The 18,511-nt window shown below is 49.4% G+C and overlaps 1 protein-coding gene across 5 annotated transcripts in view; it reads left to right on the top strand.

Moving 5' to 3' along the window:
- The window catches only part of IKBKG (inhibitor of nuclear factor kappa B kinase regulatory subunit gamma), a 107,408-nt gene that overhangs the window by 86,628 nt on the left and 2,269 nt on the right, over nucleotides 1-18,511 (top strand). For all 5 annotated transcript variants that reach the window (XM_077478805.1, XM_077478807.1, XM_077478808.1 and 2 more), the window contains 2 exons: nucleotides 10,306-10,402; nucleotides 10,479-10,628. In XM_077478805.1, coding sequence (XP_077334931.1) covers nucleotides 10,306-10,402; nucleotides 10,479-10,628 — 247 coding nt within the window. The remainder of the gene's footprint in view (nucleotides 1-10,305; nucleotides 10,403-10,478; nucleotides 10,629-18,511) is intronic.

Below are 18,511 nucleotides of genomic sequence, written 5' to 3' on the forward strand. Positions count from 1 at the left end.
CTCCCTGAAATTGCAACCGGCTTGTCTGCAAACAGTGCAGTGCCTTTGGACGCTTTGTCGGCGGTCCTCGAAACATTTGTTGCCAGGGTTGGAGGCGGTGTGTGGGCGCAAGGGGTTAAAAACGACCCCCCCCCCCATCCTCCAGGGAGAGTTCTGACTCAGACTCAGGCCCCGCAGTTACTGGCAGCCCCTGCTCTGATGTGTCAGAGGACGCTGACCAGGACCGATCAGACAGTGAGGATGAGTCAGTTTGCGGGTCCGCGCAGGAAAAAAACGCTAGTTGGAGCACTTATCACCGCTGTGCGTGATACCCTGAAAATACAGGATGCGGCAAGGTCCTCTGCCGAGGTGATGGTCCCTTTTGGGTCCCGTAAGCCAGCCAGTACACCTAAGGTGTTCCCGTATCTGACTTACGTTGATGAGTTCATATACACGGAATGGGGAAGCCCACAATGGACCTTTTCGGTCCCTAAAAGAATGGCGGTGCGTTATCCCTTTGAGGAGAACCTTGTCAAAAAATGGTCAGCTCCCCTGGTCGTGGACCGCCCGGTATCCAGGTTAAACAAAGTAACCACGATTCTGGTATAAGGGGCTCCTGCATTTAAGGACCCTACTGATAGGAGGGGCGAGGCAGTGGCCCGGTCCATGTTTATGGTAGTGGGGTCAACGGTACTGGCCACGGCATTGGTGTCGTAGACCCTTACTGAGTGGGCAAAACTATTGCACCGTGAATTGGAGAAGCAGCAGTCTTCAGTCTGCGTGCAACTAGCAGACCAGTTAGTGCACGGCCTTAGGTATGCCTGTGACGCAGCCCTGGATACACTTCTTTTGCTCTCCAGAGAATCAGTATCGGCAGTGGTGCTGCTGTGCCTGATCTGGCTGAAATGATGGTCTGCGGACCAGGCATCTAAAAAAGCCTTGACGGATTTTCCCTTCTTGGTGAGCGGCTATTTGGAGCCTCATTGGATGACATTATTAAGAATTTCACAGGTGGGAAGAGCACGTTGCTCCCACAGTCCAGGAAGGGTAAGCAGCCACGCCGCAGGCAAGGGCCCTCCTTTTCCGCTCAAGAGGCTTTTTCGTCTGCCTGGGACCTCAGGTAAACGATCCCAGTCCGACAGGGTGACTACTGAGGGACAGAAGCGTCCCTGGCCTCGCAAACCCAGCAAGCCTGCGGGCAAAAGTGCTACCGCATGCCCTCACCCAACACACGGGTGGGGGGGTCGCCTTCGGGAGTTTGCAGACCCATTGGTCAGACAGCTGAGGTGCCCACCGAGCTGCAAACTGATTTAATCGGGCTACAAGATAGAGTTCCTCTCTTGGCCAGCAAACTGATTCTTTCCCTCCAGTATACCCTTATTCCCGGCTCGCCGGGAGGCCCTTTTTGGGGCAGTAAGGGACCTGCTCAGCTGTGTGGTGATAGTGCCTGTTCCAGAAATGGAAAGGTTTAGGGATTCTATTCCAATCTGTTTGTAGTCCCTAAAAAGGAAGGGCTACGTCCAAGCCTGGACCTGAAAGCCCTCAATTGCTTTGTGAAAGTACAGAGGTTCACAATGGAATCGGTTTGCGCAGTAATCGCTGCACTCCATCAGGGGGACTCCCTGGCATCTCTGGATATCCAGGACGTGTACCTGCATACACCCATATGCCTTAGGCATCCGAGGTTTCTGCAATTTTCAGTAAGGGAAGACCACTTGTGGCTCTCCCCTTTAGCCTTGCTTCAGCCCCCCCGAGTATTTTCCAAGGTATTGGCTCCAATTTTGACGTTGCGGCAACGTGGGATTGCAATCTTGGGTTACCTAGACAATCTCTTTCTGAGAGCAGCTTCAGCCTCAGAATAAAGGGAGCATGTGGCGATCACCATGCAGACCCTACATGAATTTAGGTGGGTGTTGAACCTCAAAAAGTCGGTGTTAGTGCCGACCCAGTGTCTGGAGTACCTAGGCCTACTGCTGGACTCCATGGAAGTGAGTGTTTCTCCCTTCAGACAAACTGCAGACTTTGAGACTCGGTGATGCTGTTGATGAACCGCAGGTGGTCGTCGCTGCGTTTCTGCATGCAAGTTCTGGGCCTCATGGTTGCCTCCTTCGAGGCGGTACCGTACGTCAAATTTCACACCAGAGTCTTGCAGGAGGAGATATTGTCAAAATGGAACAAATCTCGGTTATCCCTGGATCGACAGATTCGGGTGAGCCAGTTAGTCAGGGACTCTCTTCTCTGGTGGCTGAGATCTCTGACCCTTTGGTCCGGGAAATCGTTCCTGCCTCTTCATTGGACGGTGATCACAATGGATGCCAGCCTGACCGGCTGGAGTGAAGTACTGGGAGTACAATTGACCCAGGGTCTCCGGTCGAGGGAAGAATCCCAGCTGCCGATCAATGTGCTTGAGCTATGCCTCTCCACATGGTGGATGAAACTACGAGGTCGTCCGATCAGAATCCAGTCAGACGACGCCACGGCGGTGGCATATGTCAACCATCAAGGAGGAACAAGAAGCTCGGTTGCAGCACGGGAGGTCGCTCACATCCTTCGGTGGGCAGAGCGACACATACCGGCCCTGTCGGCAATATACATCCCGGGAGTAGTAAACTGGCAGGTGGACTATCTAAGTCACCAGATGCTGGACCCAGGAGAATGGTCACTGCATCAGCTGGTGTTCAGGCCGCTTTGCCTGCGGTGGGGCACACCAGATGTGGATCTTCTGGCCTCTTGGCTTAATCGAAAGGTGCGGAGGTTCGTGTCCAGGACAAGAGATCCTTGGTCGGATACGTCAGACGTGTTAGTGGCACCTCGGGAGCAGTACCGGCTGATTTACGCCTTCCCTCCGCTCAAACTGTTATCACATCTGCTCCTCAGAGTGGGGGCCGAGGGGATTCCAGTAATACTGATTGCCCCAAATTGGCCTTGGCGTCCTTGGTACGCCGACCTGGTACGCCTGGTGGCGGATGCTCCTTGGCAGTTGCCGATGCAAGAAGACCTTCTGTCACAAGGTCTGATACTCCATCCTGCTTTACCATCTCTGGTTTTAACGGCATGGCTGTTGAAAGCCAGGTGCTAAGGAATCGAGGTCTGTCGGACTCGGTAATTTCCACTATGCTGAGGGCACGAAAATCATCTTCTTATAAGCTTTCCACGTATGATGGTATATCTTCAATCTCCATTTGTGAGGAGATGGGGTGGCGTCCACGCACCTGTTCGGTGTCCAGGATACTGCTGTTCTTACAGCGTGGAGTGGACCAGAAGTTGGCCTTGAGCACCATCCAGGGACAGATATCGGCCTTGGCTGTTTTTTTTTCCAACGACCCGTCTCATTCATTTGTGCAAGGGGTCCGGCGTGTAGTCCCTCTGGTGCATCCACCCCTACCTCCGTGAGATCTTAATCTGGTGCTATTGGCGCTTCAGAAACCGCCGTTTGAGAACATCAGGAAAAATTCCCTTTTTGACTCTCTCAGAAAGTCTTTCTAGTGGCCATTACATCTGCCAGGAGGGTTTCTGAACTGGCGGCCTCGTCTTGCAAGTCGCCCCATCTGGTTATCCACAGGGATAAGGTGGTGTTGCATCCGCATCCTTCTTTTCTGCCGATGGTGGTTTCGGCCTCCCATCTCAATGATGACATTGTGTTACCATCTCTGTGTCCTAAGCCGACACACCCTAAGGCGGTGGTCCTCCATTCCCTGGACTTGGTCCAGGCTCTAAGGGTATATCTGTCTGCCGTGGCTGCCTTCCGGAAGTCATATTCTCTGTCTGTTTCGATGGCTGGTCCAAATAAAGGGATGGCAGTCTTGGCGACCATCATTTCCGGGTGGATCAGGCAGATCATGGTCCAGGCTTACGCCTTGAAGGGGCAGGTGCCCCCCTTTCCTGTCACGGCCCATTCCACCAGGGCAATTGGGACCTCTTGGGCCTTCTGACATCAAGCATCAGTCTCTCAGTTGTGTAAGGCGACCATTTGTCTGTCCGTTTACACTTTCACAAAGTTGATGTAAGCACATCTTCTGATGCTTGCTTTGGTGCAAAGTTTTGCAGGCAGCCGTGTAATGTTGCAATTTACACTTTTTTCTTGTTACAGAAAATTGCATTTGATTGTCAATGCATTCTGATGCATATGTTGACTCCAAGTTCTGATGCGGTTGGTTCAGATTGTGACTCTTCCATTGGAGAGCACCTCTGGTTGTGGGAAAAGTTATATTTGCTGTTCCCACCCCTCGTTAACGTTATTACACTGCTTGGGGACATCCCTACGGTCAAGATTAATTGAGCTGTGTCCATCAGTGAACGAAAGAGAAAATAGGATTTTTATACTCACCGTAAAATTCTTTTCTCTGAAGTTCATTGACGTACACAGCACCCTCCCCTCCTATTAGTTTAAGTTATACTGCTTGTTGACTTACTGAGGTGCAGGAAGCAGGCTGAGGGGTTATTACCAGAGGGACCTGCCCCCTGGGTGGAACTGTACAGTTCTGTTGTTTTTCACATGTATTAAATGTTCTGCCTAGTCCTCTCCTGAAGGTGGCATAATAACCCTACGGTCAAGATTTAATGGAGCTGTGTCCGTCAACGAACTTTAGAGAAATGGATTTTACGGCGAGTACAAAAATCCTATTTCTCTTATATTCACCGACCGACACAGCTCCTCTCTGTAACTAAATGGGTTGTATAGCCTGCCATTAGGAGAACTAGGCAAAATTGTTACACAATACACAGAACTTTTAGTCCTGCCCCAGGGGGGCGGACCCTGTGCTATCAACCCTCCCCACTGCTCCCAGCAGATTCAGTTTTTATTTTGCCTAGTAAGGAGAATGACCTAGGAACCCTGCGGGCCCTCTCGGTCCATGTTTTTGCTGCAGGTTTGATGTTTTTTGCGCACGATAGAAGATCCCAGGATCTTTCATCAACTGCTGGCTGGGTGACAATCTGGTTAATGGTTGTCCTTGTAGTCTCCCCAGTCCGGCCATCGAGCGTGAGCAGGCCACAGCTAAGGCTGGGCAGGCCACGACATGCCTCAGCTCCAGGTGTGGTCGGTGAGCTTCAATGCTCCGGGCTACTGCTGTCTGGATCACAGTATACCGGGCCAGCAGCTACCTTGTAACTGTGCAGGAGTAGGTCTGTGATGGAATGTCTCCCAGCTCTTCAGGACTGGTAAGTACGGCTCTCCCTGCTTCGGTGGGGTGAGCAGCTGGGCATTCTCCGGGGGGGTCGATTCGGGGGCCACCTCACCTCCCTATCTTCTCTCCCAAGTCCCTATCTCCCCTCCTTCCCCCCTCTGTGGGGGATGGCTGCATGTGCTGTGTGTGTGTGTGTGTGTGTGTGTGTGTGTTCACGTTCGCTGGATTCTCACCTGTGGGGGCTCTGTGCAGCTGGCGTTGATCCTGGTCCCGGTCTGGGGGGGTCCCAAAAGGGTCTGTGGCAGTTTTTCTGGCTGTAGGCAGGCAGCACTGTTCTAGGTTTGTTCTGTCACCGCATGGCGCTGTCCGGTGGCCATCTTGGATGTGGAAAAAGCCTGTATTCTCATTGTGAGCTTCAGCAGCCATCTTCTTTAGGATCTCCTATTAGTTACATTGGCGGACATTTTCTTGAAGCCTGAGTGCTCTTTTCGCCGCAGTTCTCTTGTGGCAGCATTACATGTGCTCTTACTTGCTGTTTTCTGTGTCCACTGTGTGTACAGGACGCTGGATGGCTCCTTGCTGAACACTGAAGCTAGCTCTGCAGAACGTTTCACCGCTGTTATAAGCAGCTGCTGCTGACAGTTTTCTCCTCTCTGCAACTGGGAACCTCCTAGGGACTACAGGCACGCTAGTGGCATTCACAGAGGCCCCAGGGTGGTGAGTCTAGCGCTAAGTACCCCCCACCCCCCCACGTGGCGGCAGCGGGAGGGTGGGACCTTCACTGTCCTAAGTCCCCTTGCAGGTGGCAGACAGGCTAGGGTCAGCATGGCTTCAGAAACTGGTGTTTCTTCCCCCGAAATCCAGGCTATAGCAACCGGGTCACCTGCGGAGGTCCTTGACTCTTTTGTTGCTAAGATAGAAGCAGCGCGTGCAAGGAAAGGTGCACGTAAGAGGCCCCTGCCCCCCCCCTCCTCTAGGGTGAGCTCTGATGAAGACTTGGGCCCTGCGACGAGGCTGACCAGGACCGTTCAGACAGTGAGGATGATTTCCCGTCAGGGCCTGGGCACGACAAAGCGCTTGTTGGAGCACTTATCACAGCGGTGCATGATACCCTGAAGATTCGGGAGCCAGCGGATCCCTCTGCTGATGTTCCATTCCCTTTTGGGTCCCACAAGAAAGCACATTCACCTAAGGTGTTCCCGTATTTGACTTATTTTGACAAATTCATCTATAGGGAATGGGGTCGCCTTCAACGGACCTTTTCGGTCCCCAAAAATTTGGCGGTGCGTTACCCCTTTGAGGAAAGCCTTCTCAAAAAGTGGTCGGCTCTTCCCGGCTGTGGACCCCCCAGTATCCAGATTAAATAAAGTAACCACGATCCCGGTTGAGGGGACTCCTGCATTCAAGGATCCCGTGGACAGGAAGGCCGATGCGGTGGCTCGTTCCTTGTTTATGGTTGTGGGGTCAGCTGTGCGACCTGTACTGGCATTCGCACTGGTGTCGCAGACACTGACTGAGTGGGCAGAACTTTTGCACCGCGAATTGGGAGAGCAGAACGCCTCCCCTGTCTGCATGGAGCTAGCAGACCAACTAGTGCAATGCCTTAAGTACGTTTGTGACACGGCCCTGGATACTCTCCCTCTGTTATCCAAGGCTTCAGTGTCAGCTGTGGTGCCGAGGCGCCTAATTTGGCTAAAATGCTGGTCTGCTGACCAGGCATCCAAGAAAGCCCTGACGGATCTTCCCTTCCTTGGCGAGCGGCTCTTTGGAGCCTTGTTGGATGACATTATTAAGAATGCCACTGGTGGTAAGAGTACACTACTGCCACAGGCCAGGAAGGCTAAGGAGCCTTGCCGCAGGCAAGGGCCCTCTTTTTCGGCTCACAAACGGCTTTTTTGTCTGCCCGGTGCTTCGGCAAAATGCCCCCAGCCCGACAAGACACCCGCGAACGGTCAGAAGCGTCCCTAGAACCGCAAGCCTAACAAGTCTGCGACCAAAAGTGTTGCCGCATGAAGGTTTGCCACCCACCCACTTATCGGGTGGGGGGGTTGCCTTCGGGAGTTTGCAGCCCGGTGGACCTCCCGGTTATCTGACCAATGGGTCTGCGATCTGATTTCCATAGGCTACAAGATAGAGTTTCTCTCTTGGCCGCCAAACAGATTCTTCCCCTCCAGCATATCCGTGTCCCCGGTTCGCCGGGAGGCCCTGTTAGGGACAGTAAGGGACTTGTTGAATCAGGGGGTGATTGTACCGGTTCTGGAATCGGAACGCTTCCAGGGGTTCTACTCAAATCTGTTTGTGGTTCCCAAGAAGGAAGGGGTACATCCAATCTTGGACTTAAAAGCCCTCAATCACTTTGTAAAGGTGCAGAGGTTCAGAATGGAATCAGTTCGCTCAGTAGTCGCTGCACTCCATCAAGGGGACTTCCTGGCATCCTTGGACATCCAGGATGCTTACCTGCACATACTCATTTGCCTTCGGCATCGTTCCTTCCTCTAATATGGACGGTGATCACTACGGACGCCAGTCTGTCCAGCTGGGGTGGAGTGATGGGGATTCAGTTGGCTCAGGGCCTCTGGTCGACGGAAGAATCCAAGTTACCGATCAATCTGCTCGAATTGAGAGCGATCAAGCTGTGCCTCCACACATGGTCGACGTGTCTTCAAGGGCGTCCGACCAGGATACAGTCAGACAACGCCACGGCGGTGGCGTACATAAATCACCAAGGGGGAACAAGAAGCTCAGCCGCTGCTCGGGGCGTCGCTCACATACTTCGGTGGGCAGAGCGACACGTTCCGGCCCTGTCAGCCATTTACATCCCAGGGGTGGAAAATTGGCAGGCGGACTATCTGAGTCGTCCGATGCTGGACCCAGGAGAATGGGCGTTGCATCCGGAGATATTCCAGCTGCTGTGCCTAAAATGGGGCATGCTCGATGTAGATCTCTTGGCCTCCCATCTCAATCGGAAGGTGCGGAGATTCATGTCCAGGATGAGAGATCAGTGGGCAGACACGCTGGTGGCTCTGTGGGATCAGTACCAGCTGATCTACGCCTTTCCTCCACTAAAACTGTTGCCACGTCTACTTCACAGAGTGGAAGCCGAGGGGATTCCAGTAATCCTGGTTGCCCCAGATTGGCCTCAGCGGCCCTGGTACGCAGACCTGGTGCGTCTGGTGGCAGACGCTCCCTGGCGTCTGCCACTGCAGGGGGACCTCTTATCTCAAAGTCCAATCCTTCACCCTGTTTTACCATCGCTGGCTTTAACAGTATGGCTATTGAGAACCAGGTGCTGAGGAACCGGGGTCTGTCTGACTCGGTGATTCCAACTATGCTGAGGGTGCGGAAATCTTCACATAATATATACCATCGTACCTGAAAGGCCTACATCTCCATGTGTGAGGAGAAAGGGTGGCATCCGCACTCCTATATCGAGGGTCCTGCTGTTTCTTCAGCATGGAGTGGACCAGAAATTGGAGCACCATTAAGGGGCAAATTTCAGCCCTGGCTGTCTTTTTTTTTTTTTTTTTTTTTTTTTTTTTTTTTTTTCAGCGACCCCTGGCGTCTCACTCATTAGTGAGTACCTTTGTTCAGGGGGTACGACATGTAGTCCCTCTGGTGCATCCTCAGTTACCCCCATGGGATTTGAACCTGGTGTTGTTGGCGCTTCAGAAGCCGCCGTTTGAGAATATCAGGGAGATTCCCCTGTTGACCCTTTCACAGGAGGTGGTCTTTTTAGTGGCTATCACATCGGCCAGCAGGGTTTCGAAATTAGCAGCCTTGTCCTGCAAGTCACCTTATCTGGTCATCCACAGGGATAAGGTGGTGTTGCGTCCGCAACTGTCCTTTCTACCAAAGGTGGTTTAGGCTTTTCATATCAATGAGGACATTGTATTACCATCGTTGTGTCCTAAGCCAAAGCACCCCAAGGAGGTGGCCCTTCACACTCTTGATGTGGTTAGGGCTCTGAAGGTGTACTTGTCTGCCACAGCTCCCTTTCGGAAGGCAGACTCACTGTTTGTTTAGGTGGCTGGTCCTAAGAAAAGGCATGGCAGCCTCGTCGGCCACCATTTCCAGGTGGATCAGATTGTAGTCCAAGCCTACGCCTTGAAGGGGCAGGTGCCCCCCTTTCCAGTCACGGCCCACTCTACAAGAGCGATCGGAACGTCTTGGGTCTTTCGACACCAAACGTCTGTCGCTCAGGTGTGTAAGGCGGCGACCTGGTCGTCTGTCCATACGTTTACCAAGTTCTACAAGGTAGACGCCCGTGCATCGGCCACAACGTTTTGCAGGCGGCCGTGTAGTTGCAATTGAGTTTTTCCTGGTTTTTCGATAAAAACGCAGTACTGTTTTGTTAATGCACTGTTGCATTACTTCCGCAATGTTGCGGTCTTGGGGATAACTCCTGTTGAGGATACCCGGTTATATGGTGGAGTTTTTCTACACACTGCTGTGTTTTTTTTTTTTTTTTTTTTTTGTGGGTTTAGTTTCACTAGTTTCCACTTGCCATGGTGGATGAAGTTTTTATGCTGTTTTTTCCCACCTCTCGTTTGACACTGCTTTGGACGTCCCATTTAGTTACAGAGAGGAGCTGTGTCGGTCGGTAAATATAAGAGAAAATAGGATTTTTGTACTCACCGTAAAATCCTTTTCTCTGTAGTTCGCCGACCGACACACCACCCACCCCTCCTTTTCTCTACGTTACACTGCTTGTTGACATACTGAATCTGCTGGGAGCAGTGGGGAGGGTTGATAGCGCAGGGTCTGCCCCCCTGGGGCGGCACTAAAAGTTCTGTGTATTGTGTAACAATTTTGCTTAGTTCTCCTAATGGCAGGCTATACAACCCATTTAGTTACAGAGAGGAGCTGTGTCAGTCGGTGAATTACAGAGAAAAGGATTTTACGGTGAGTACAAAAATACTATTTTTCTGACTTGGACCATTTCCCCTGGACAGAAGCTTCTTCCAGGACTGCTCCCCAGCCTAGAAGGCTGGCATCTGTAGTTACCACTTTCCAGGATACTGGTAAAAAGGAATTCCCCCTTTTGGAGGTTGCTGGATAGCAACCACCAATTGAGGCTCTGATGCACCTCGGAGGATGAGCGCATTGCAATGCAACGTGAAATTGAAAAATATTTTGGATAAACAATATTGAGTAGGTAAGTCGAACTGAAAGGAAACTTTTTTTTTTTTTGTTTCCCTAGGAGGAAGCTGGCCCAACTTCAGGCTGCATACCACAAGCTGTTTCAAGAATACGATGCTCACATTAAGAATGGTCTTCATCAAGAAAAACTTGTGAAGGTGAGAAGTAGCCAAACCGTGGCTGGAGTGGTTAGTTCTGAGAATGGTTCACTAACATGGAATTTCCTTTAAACAGAACATGGATTTCCAGCTGCAAGAACTGAAGCAACAGCTGCAGGAGGCCGAAGAGGCTCTGGTAGCCAAACAAGAACTCATAGACAAACTAAAGATTGAAACGGATGAGCAGAAGAGCATGAAAGAGACAATTGGTGTGCTCAAAGCCCAGGTAAGCCATTCTACAGTGGTCATGTTAAGGCCCCTTTCACACTGGGGTGGTGGGTGCATCGGCGGTACAGGGCTTGCTAGCGGGAGAGAAAAGGTTAAAACCACCAGCAAAGCGCTGCTTCAGCAGTGCTTTGCTGGTGGTATAGCCATACTGCCCCATTGATTTCAATGAGCAGGAGTGGTGGAGGAGTGGGATACACACCACTCCCAAGATGCTGCTAGCAGGATTTTATTTTTATTTTTTTGGCGTCCTGCCAGCACACCTCTCCAGTGTGAAAGCCCTCGGGGCTTTCATATTGGAGAGACAGGAGTGGCTCTTTCAGGGCGCTTTGCAGGCAATACAGTGCTAAAAATAGTGCCTGCAAAGCGCCCCAGTGTGAAAGGGATCTAATAGTGGTTCCCCTCAAGTGTTGCCAACAGGTTGTGTTCAATAATAAAGGGCAAAAGCAAATAAATGGCATTTGAAAGTGGATGCTGCTATGTCAAAACTTTTTCTGAAGGTGCAATCTGCAAGGTCGTCCCACTTATTCTTCCTTCACTACTTAACGAGTGACTGACCCAAGACATGCCATATGTAGATAAGGAGTCTGACACCGATATGCACTTGCTTGTCTTACCCAATTCCTGCTCAGGCCAATTTTCAGTTGTCGCACTTTGACAATTGCATGGTCATGCCACACTGTGCCCATATTTTTTTCACACAAATAGAGCTTTGTTTTTGTGGTATTTAATCAGCACTGGGTCTTTTCTTTTTTCCTAAATAAACAAAGATCAAAAAAAATTTTGAACAAAAAAGATGTTTATTGAGCATCAAAAAAATAAAATAACAGGATACATAGTCGAGTAACTAAGTGCAACATGCACTAAAGAAAAGGATATCACATTTGACACGAATTACAATTTGGTATTCTGTATATCTATACACAGCATTCAAAAACATCTGAGGGTCAAAACACATGTAATAGTGGGTCCACCCAAGGGGGTAATTTTTCAATACCTTCCCGCATAGGCATGCGGCGTACAACAGATGACAAGTATTATACACAACAGCATGTGAGCCTTAAGGCTGAGGGGTAACGGCAAGCCTTTAGTTAGCACTGAGTATTATGTCGCAGCTGTAGGTTGGGTCTGTTCTATGCATGTGAACACATCCTCCAGCCACCTGTCCCATATTTTGTTATATTTGGTTGAGCAACCTCTATGTAAATACAGCACTTTTTTGTAAGTGAGTGTGGAGTTCACCGCTCCCATCCATTGCTGAATATTTGGAGGAGTTTTGATCCAGGTGTGGGCAATTTGCATTCTGGCCAAGAATAACATTTCCTGTAGAAATATGTTGAGGTATTACTCCTCTTCAGGGAGAGAAAGAATGCAGAGTAGGCACTGGCGAGGGTATAAGGATAGAGGAGAGCCCATGCGGTCATGGAGAAACCTGACTACCTGGGACAAGTATTCCTGGAGTTTCGGGCAGGACCATAGCAAATGGTAAAATGTACCCTGGGGGTCTCCGCACTTGGGGCATGCCGAAATGTAGTTGGGTTTAAACCTAGATAGGTGGGGGTGGGGTAGGACCTATGGGGGATTTATAAGTGCGTGATTACTAAAAGTAGCTAAAGTAAAAGTAGCTTATATTTAAAAAAATCCACATGAGAAATCTTCAGTGATGCACAATCAGACCATGCATAAAGTGACTTCATGCGGGGGGGAGGACCACCACCAATGGTAGAAATGGCTGCTCACCTCATCGTATGGACCCTTTAAATTACAGAGGGTCAAATACACTTTAGACCAGCAACTGCTTATCAACTTGTTCAATTGCTGTATTCCTCCTCACAAATAGTATCCAACTGGTTCACAAAAGATGGTACAGCCTTCTCCTATTCAGAGTCTAACAGCTGACAGATGCGTGGAGTACCCACATTGGATAGTTGTATGGCAGCAATCACATTTCAGGTACTACAGGTAGAATTCAGATGGCTGTGTTAAAGTGAATCAATATTTCCTTTAAGAAATTCCGCAGATGACAACACATTAGAGAGGAGAGGCCAGGGCAGGTTCGGATTAATGTGTTGTCATCTGTGGCATTTCTTAAAGGAAATATTGATTTACTTTAACACAGCCGTCTGAATTCTACCTGGAGTACCTGAAATGTGATTGCTGCCATACAACTATCCAATGTGGGTACTCAACTAATATTTTTAAATATAAGCTACTTTGGACATTTTTATTCATTTTAAAATACGTTCGAAATTATTTTAGTTATAGCGCTGCACTCTGTTTGATATATTGTGTTTAGGGATTTGGTGATTGACCCTTGGTGTTCAGCAGATTTCTTTAAAGGGGTGTGTTGGACTGTGCAGATTTTTTCTGTTTTAACATGTAAGTGCGTGAGTCTGTCTGATAGTTTAGGAGACACTTTCTTAGAAGTGGTCAATGCATCCTCCCAATAATCTTCCACCACTCCCAGGTCCGCCTCCCATTTAGTCTTCAGCCGATACGCCTGCAAGGTGGCCGCAGGCAGTATAAGATGATTGTAGAAAAAGGATATCAGACCTTTAGGGTATTGCCCATGGATCACACTCACAAGGGGCAGCATCTCAAGTCGAGGGACAAAACCTCCAAAATTGGGAGTTAAGGGTGTGTCTGAGCTGGAGATAGCGGAAGAGCATTTGGTTAGACAACCCAACCTCATCCTTGATGGCCTGAAATGACCTGATTGACTCGTTGCTCAGGACATGCGAGAGGAAAAGAATTCCCTTGGCTATCCAGAGGTTTTGGTCAGGGACAGTAAGTAATTCAGGGAGTTGGGAGTTGTCCATAGAGGCGTGTGCGTGTGGTATAGGGGTCTTAGTCGTGTTCATGTTGCCAAATTTTACAGCGATGGGATAGTATGCTGTTTCTGATTTCCGAGGGCCCATGTGTGCCTCGTAGGAGAACCTGAAGTGGGTGGGCAACCAAACCCATGTAGGGGGAACAGACAAGAGCTAAATAGCGGTCCCTATCTAGTTGGTTAAAGTAGTAAAAATTTGATAGTTGGTATGCTACATAATATAGGGCTAAATCGGGGAGAGCAGTGCCCCCCAGATGAGTTGGACATTTTCAGAGTTCACCAGGAGAACTTGGTCGGGATGAGCCCCATACAAATGTGTTGAGGATGGCTTCCATAGACTTGAAAAGTCGGGGGGTATGTGGAGGGGAGCATGCCAAAACAGGTAAAGTAATTTGGGGAGGAAAATCATCTTGACTAAATTTATACATCCCATAACCCCAAGAGGGGGTCGGAACCAGACTTGTGTTTTGGTTTTAAGGAGGGCAAATGGTGGTTCCAAGTTCAGGCCTATGTAGTCCGCAGGGACTCTCGAGCACTGTACTCCAAGGTATTTGATTGGCTCTAACAAGAGGGAGCGTTGCCTGGGCCTACCAGGTCCAGCAGGAGAATCTGGGACTTGGACCAATTAATTTGTAAGCCGGAGTATTCTCCAAACTGTTTTATCAGCCTTAAGGCTGCCTCTAGGGAGAGGCGTGAGTCTTGCAGGTAAAGGAGCATATCATCCGCATATAGGCTGAGGGTCTCAGTCATCTGGCCCGTGTAGACCTTTAATGACTTTTAGAGTTTCTAGTCACTCTTTAAAGTCCCACCTCTTTGGGGGTTGTGTCTTTTTCTATATATTTGGGATGTGGTGACTGAAACTTGTTTCTCTGTGAATGTGGGATTTCTCTTCTTTTTAATAAGGGGGTGGGCTCTAATAGCAATGGCCAGGGGTTCCACCGCCAAGTCATACAATAATGGAGATATGGGATACCCTTGGCAAGTGCCCCTGGACAGTGCAAATGGTTCAGAGATCCTGCCATTGACTTGGATCCGGGCAGTGGGGGCCTGGTATAGAAGTTGTAGCCATTTGACAAACTTGGGGCCAAAGCTGAATCTGCAAAGGCACTCCCAAAGATAATTCCATTCCACGGAATTGAACGCCTTAGCAGCGTCTAAGCTCACCACTACCCTGGATCCAATGTTGTAATGTGCAGCTTGTAGGTTCATGAAGAGCCTGCGTAAGTTAAATGCAGTGTTTTTGTTGGGCATAAACCCAGTGTGATAGGGATGTATCGGACTGAGTATGACTTTGTTGCGGCGCGAGGATTTTTACATCTAATTGTGGGAGCGAAATGGGCCGGTAAGATTTTGGAAATGGGGGGGTCCTTGCCAGGTTTGGGGATGAGAATAATAAGAGCTTCTCCCATAGATGTTGGGAGAGTCGATGAATCGAAGATATGAGTGTACAGAGCTTGTAGTTTGGGAATGAGGGTTTCTTGAAATTGCGTGTAAAATTCTAGGGGAAGACCGTCAGAGCCTGGCGCCTTAAGAGGATGGGAGATTTGCCATTGCCTCGGCTATACATTCCAAGGTGATGGGTGCTTCTAGTTGAGTTATTTGGGAATGAGTGAGGCTGGGGAAGTCAATGTCTTGGAGTTGGGTTAGTTCGGTTTGGGTATGGCATGATATGGATGTATAGAGGTTAGAGTAGAATTGCTTGAACTCCTTTGCCACCAGGTCAGGGTCCAAGACCACAGCTCCAGAGGCCATCTGAAGCTGGACCACGACCGCGCAGGGAAGGAGGGGGGGGCGCGTGCTATGGTCAAGGTGACCCATATAGGCTAGCAATTTGCCTGCCCATTCGTCGTGTTTGAATATGCGTTGCTAAAAAAGATACCCTGTTTTGCTTTTTCAAAGTGCAAGTGATCTGTTAGCCTAGACTGTAACCGAACAAGGGAAGCATTTGCTGTCGAGGGGTCTGCGAGGAACACCTGTTCAAGGGAACAAAATTGCTCTTCGGATTGCTGTAGCATAAGTTTGGATGTGGCTTTATGCCTATTGATGCGCATAGATAGGATCAGTTGGGCATGCAATTTAAAAGCCTCCCACACCAAACCCGATGGGTGCTGAGCCCAGGTTAGTATGGAAGACGTGTGTCCACTCCCTTTGGGCGGTGTCTAGGTCTGGCAGAACGGTAAGCCAAAATCTGGCAGGTTCAGCCGCCAGACACAGGGAGGGGTAGCTGCAGGAAGATGTAGTGTCACCCAGTACGGGGAGTGGTCGATAGCACCCTGGTACCAAACTCCACATCAAGGAGATTGGGCAGCAGAGCGGGGTAAATCAGTATTAGGTTAATGCGGGACATGGCTGGCTGTGAGGGAGTGAAGCATGAGTAGGCTATCTTGGTTGGATATTTATGGCTCCAGTCTGTCATGGCGAACTCTGAAATTAACTTGCCGAATCTGGTGGTATGTGGGGGAGATATCTGGGCAGTGGTGCTGAGTCTATCTAAGCTTGGGTTGATCATCATGTTAAAATCGCCCAGCCAAATAGCAGGTACTGTAGGGTGTTTAGCCATGAATGCAAGCCCCTCCTGTAGAACACGGAATGGGAATGGTGGCGGAATGTAGAATGCCTTAAGGAGCACCTCCAGGCCACCCACGTTCGCATGAAGGAAGAGGAAGCAGCCCTGAGGTTTCGACCGCAAAGTGTGAAGTTGGCATTGCACTGTCTTGGCTATGAGGATGGCTATACCGCGAGAGTTAGAAGTGTGCGGGGCATGATATAGCCAGCCAACCCATGGGTTTTTGAGGGCCATTTGAGTTTGGCCAGTATTATGGGTTTTAACTAGGACTGACGCATCCACCCGCAGGGACTTAAGGTGGCAGAGGACTGCTATTTTCTTGGGTTTAGCACAGAGCCTGCACACGTTCCAAGTGAGTTATTTAAGCATGGCCTTGAGGTGTCATAGGGGGTTTGGACATGCTGTCGGATCTGTCAGAGGAGGCACCCTGCAGAGGAGTCAGGCATGTTATATGTATCATACGTCCATGTAACATGTATAAAGAGTAAGGCATTACCTGTAAAGCCCCATACACACTATCAGTTTTTCTGCTGTGTTTTTCCTTCAGGTTTACCAAAACCATGTAGTAGAAGGGCCTACCAGATTTTATACTAATTGAAACTTCTAAGGTTTGACCTGATAGTGTGTGTATGGGGCTTAAGGGGGAGCATCTGAGCAAATGCTCAGCTGGTAACAGGAAAGCAGCCTGGACAGTCGCACAGAGATATGCCCCCCCCCGCAACATAGAGCAATGAATATGTGATAAGCACTGTAGAGATGAAACATAGTCAAATGTGAAAAACACGATGGACAGGGAAACAAAACTTGGGATAACGTTGGTATCCGCCAGGTCACGAGAACAGCGAGGGAGTATGCAGTTCCGAGTGTGACCATGGCGGATTGTATTGGGAGACAAATGCGAAGACTGCAGAGCACACAACTGAGTGAAGTGGAGGGTGTGCAATTAGTCTGAGGGCACATGTAAAGCACCAAAAGGAGCAGGGGGGGGGGTCCAATAAAATCAAGGAGTAGAAGGAGAAAAGAAATTGGTGCGCCTAGTCCATTAATTCAGAGGTGAGATGAAAGGCCCCAGCTGTTCCCAGGGGGTCATTAAGGGTAGAGAGAAAGGGGTAGATTGGAGAGGGGAGAAGCAGGAAACTGCAAACTCACGGCTCAGGCGAGGATAGTTGATCTAGGTCTGTAGCAGTCAGTGCATTTTCATGAGGCTGGAGCTAGGAGAAGAAATTCAGCGATTAGCCGGGCCTGCCGCCTCTTTGTGTTCCAGCCATGGCAGGACAGAGGCAGGGTCTTCAAAGAACTGTGTCTTTTCATCCCGGACCATCTGCAGCCTCACTTGGAAAAGCATGGCATATGGAAGGTGATGAATGCGTAGCTGACACTTAGCCTTTGTAAATTGCACCCTTTTTTTCTGTATGAGACCGAAAATTTGGAAATTAGAAAAACTTTTTCACAGTTGGCAAAATTTTATAACAAACGGGTAATTTTTCTTCTTCACCGATGGGACTGCACATGTCCCTTTTGTCACAAGCTGGTTATCGTCTCTTCTCACACTGTCAGCCTGAGGAAAGGAGTGCCAATAACTGGATTCAGTTTACATCCGTGATCGGACACAGCAAATCATGTGGTAAAATGCCTCTGATTGGCTCTTTACCTCAATCTGTGATCAGCAGTGTCCGCAGGACAATGCCCTGGTGGGGGGATTCTTCCATCCACCTTGTTTGTGTGGATGGAGGAATCTGTTTAGCCAGCTGGCTGAAGAAACAAATTGTATATGGCCAGCTTTAGGCCTCATGCACACGAGACGCAGTTAAACGCGCGTTCAGATGCAGTTGGACAGTTTTTTTCAACTGCCCCTGAACTCCTTCAATGTTATCGTATGTGTCCATGCACACAGTCTCGTTTTTTTCCGTTTTTATGCAGTTGCGTTTAATCTCGTTTTTCCAGAAGCAAAAAAATGCGTTCAGAAGCAAAAATTTCCACGTTTCAGACGCAAAACGCCACTGCCGCGTTTGCATTTATATGCGTTTTTAAAGGTGACCTTTTTTTTACATTAAAAATCTCAAAAATGATTGCAAATGATGAAAAACCATTAGAAAAATATTTTAAACAATTGCAATTGCAAGTGGACAATCCACAACTTGTGGCAGGTGGCAAGTGACGTGGCAAGTGACATGGCAGGTGGCAAGTGACGTGGCAAGTGGACAATCCACAACTTGTGGCAAGTGACATGGCAAGTGGACAATCTACAACTTGTGGCAAGTGACGTGGCAGGTGAAGTGGCAAGTGACGTGGAAAGTGGACAATCCACAACTTGTGGCAGGTGACGTGGCAAGTGACCTGGCAGGTGACGTGGCAAGTGGAAAATCAACAACTTGTGGCAGGTGACTGGCATGTGACGTGGCAAGTGGACTATCCATAACTTGTGGCAGGTGACGTGGCAAGTGACGTGGCAAGTGGACAATCCACTTGTGGCAGGGGACGTGGCAAG

Source organism: Lithobates pipiens, unplaced genomic scaffold (genome assembly GCF_037356315.1).
Source record: "Lithobates pipiens isolate NorthernLeopardFrog02 unplaced genomic scaffold, aLitPip1_a1.2 Scaffold_1, whole genome shotgun sequence".
Classification (NCBI taxonomy): Eukaryota; Metazoa; Chordata; class Amphibia; order Anura; family Ranidae; genus Lithobates; species Lithobates pipiens.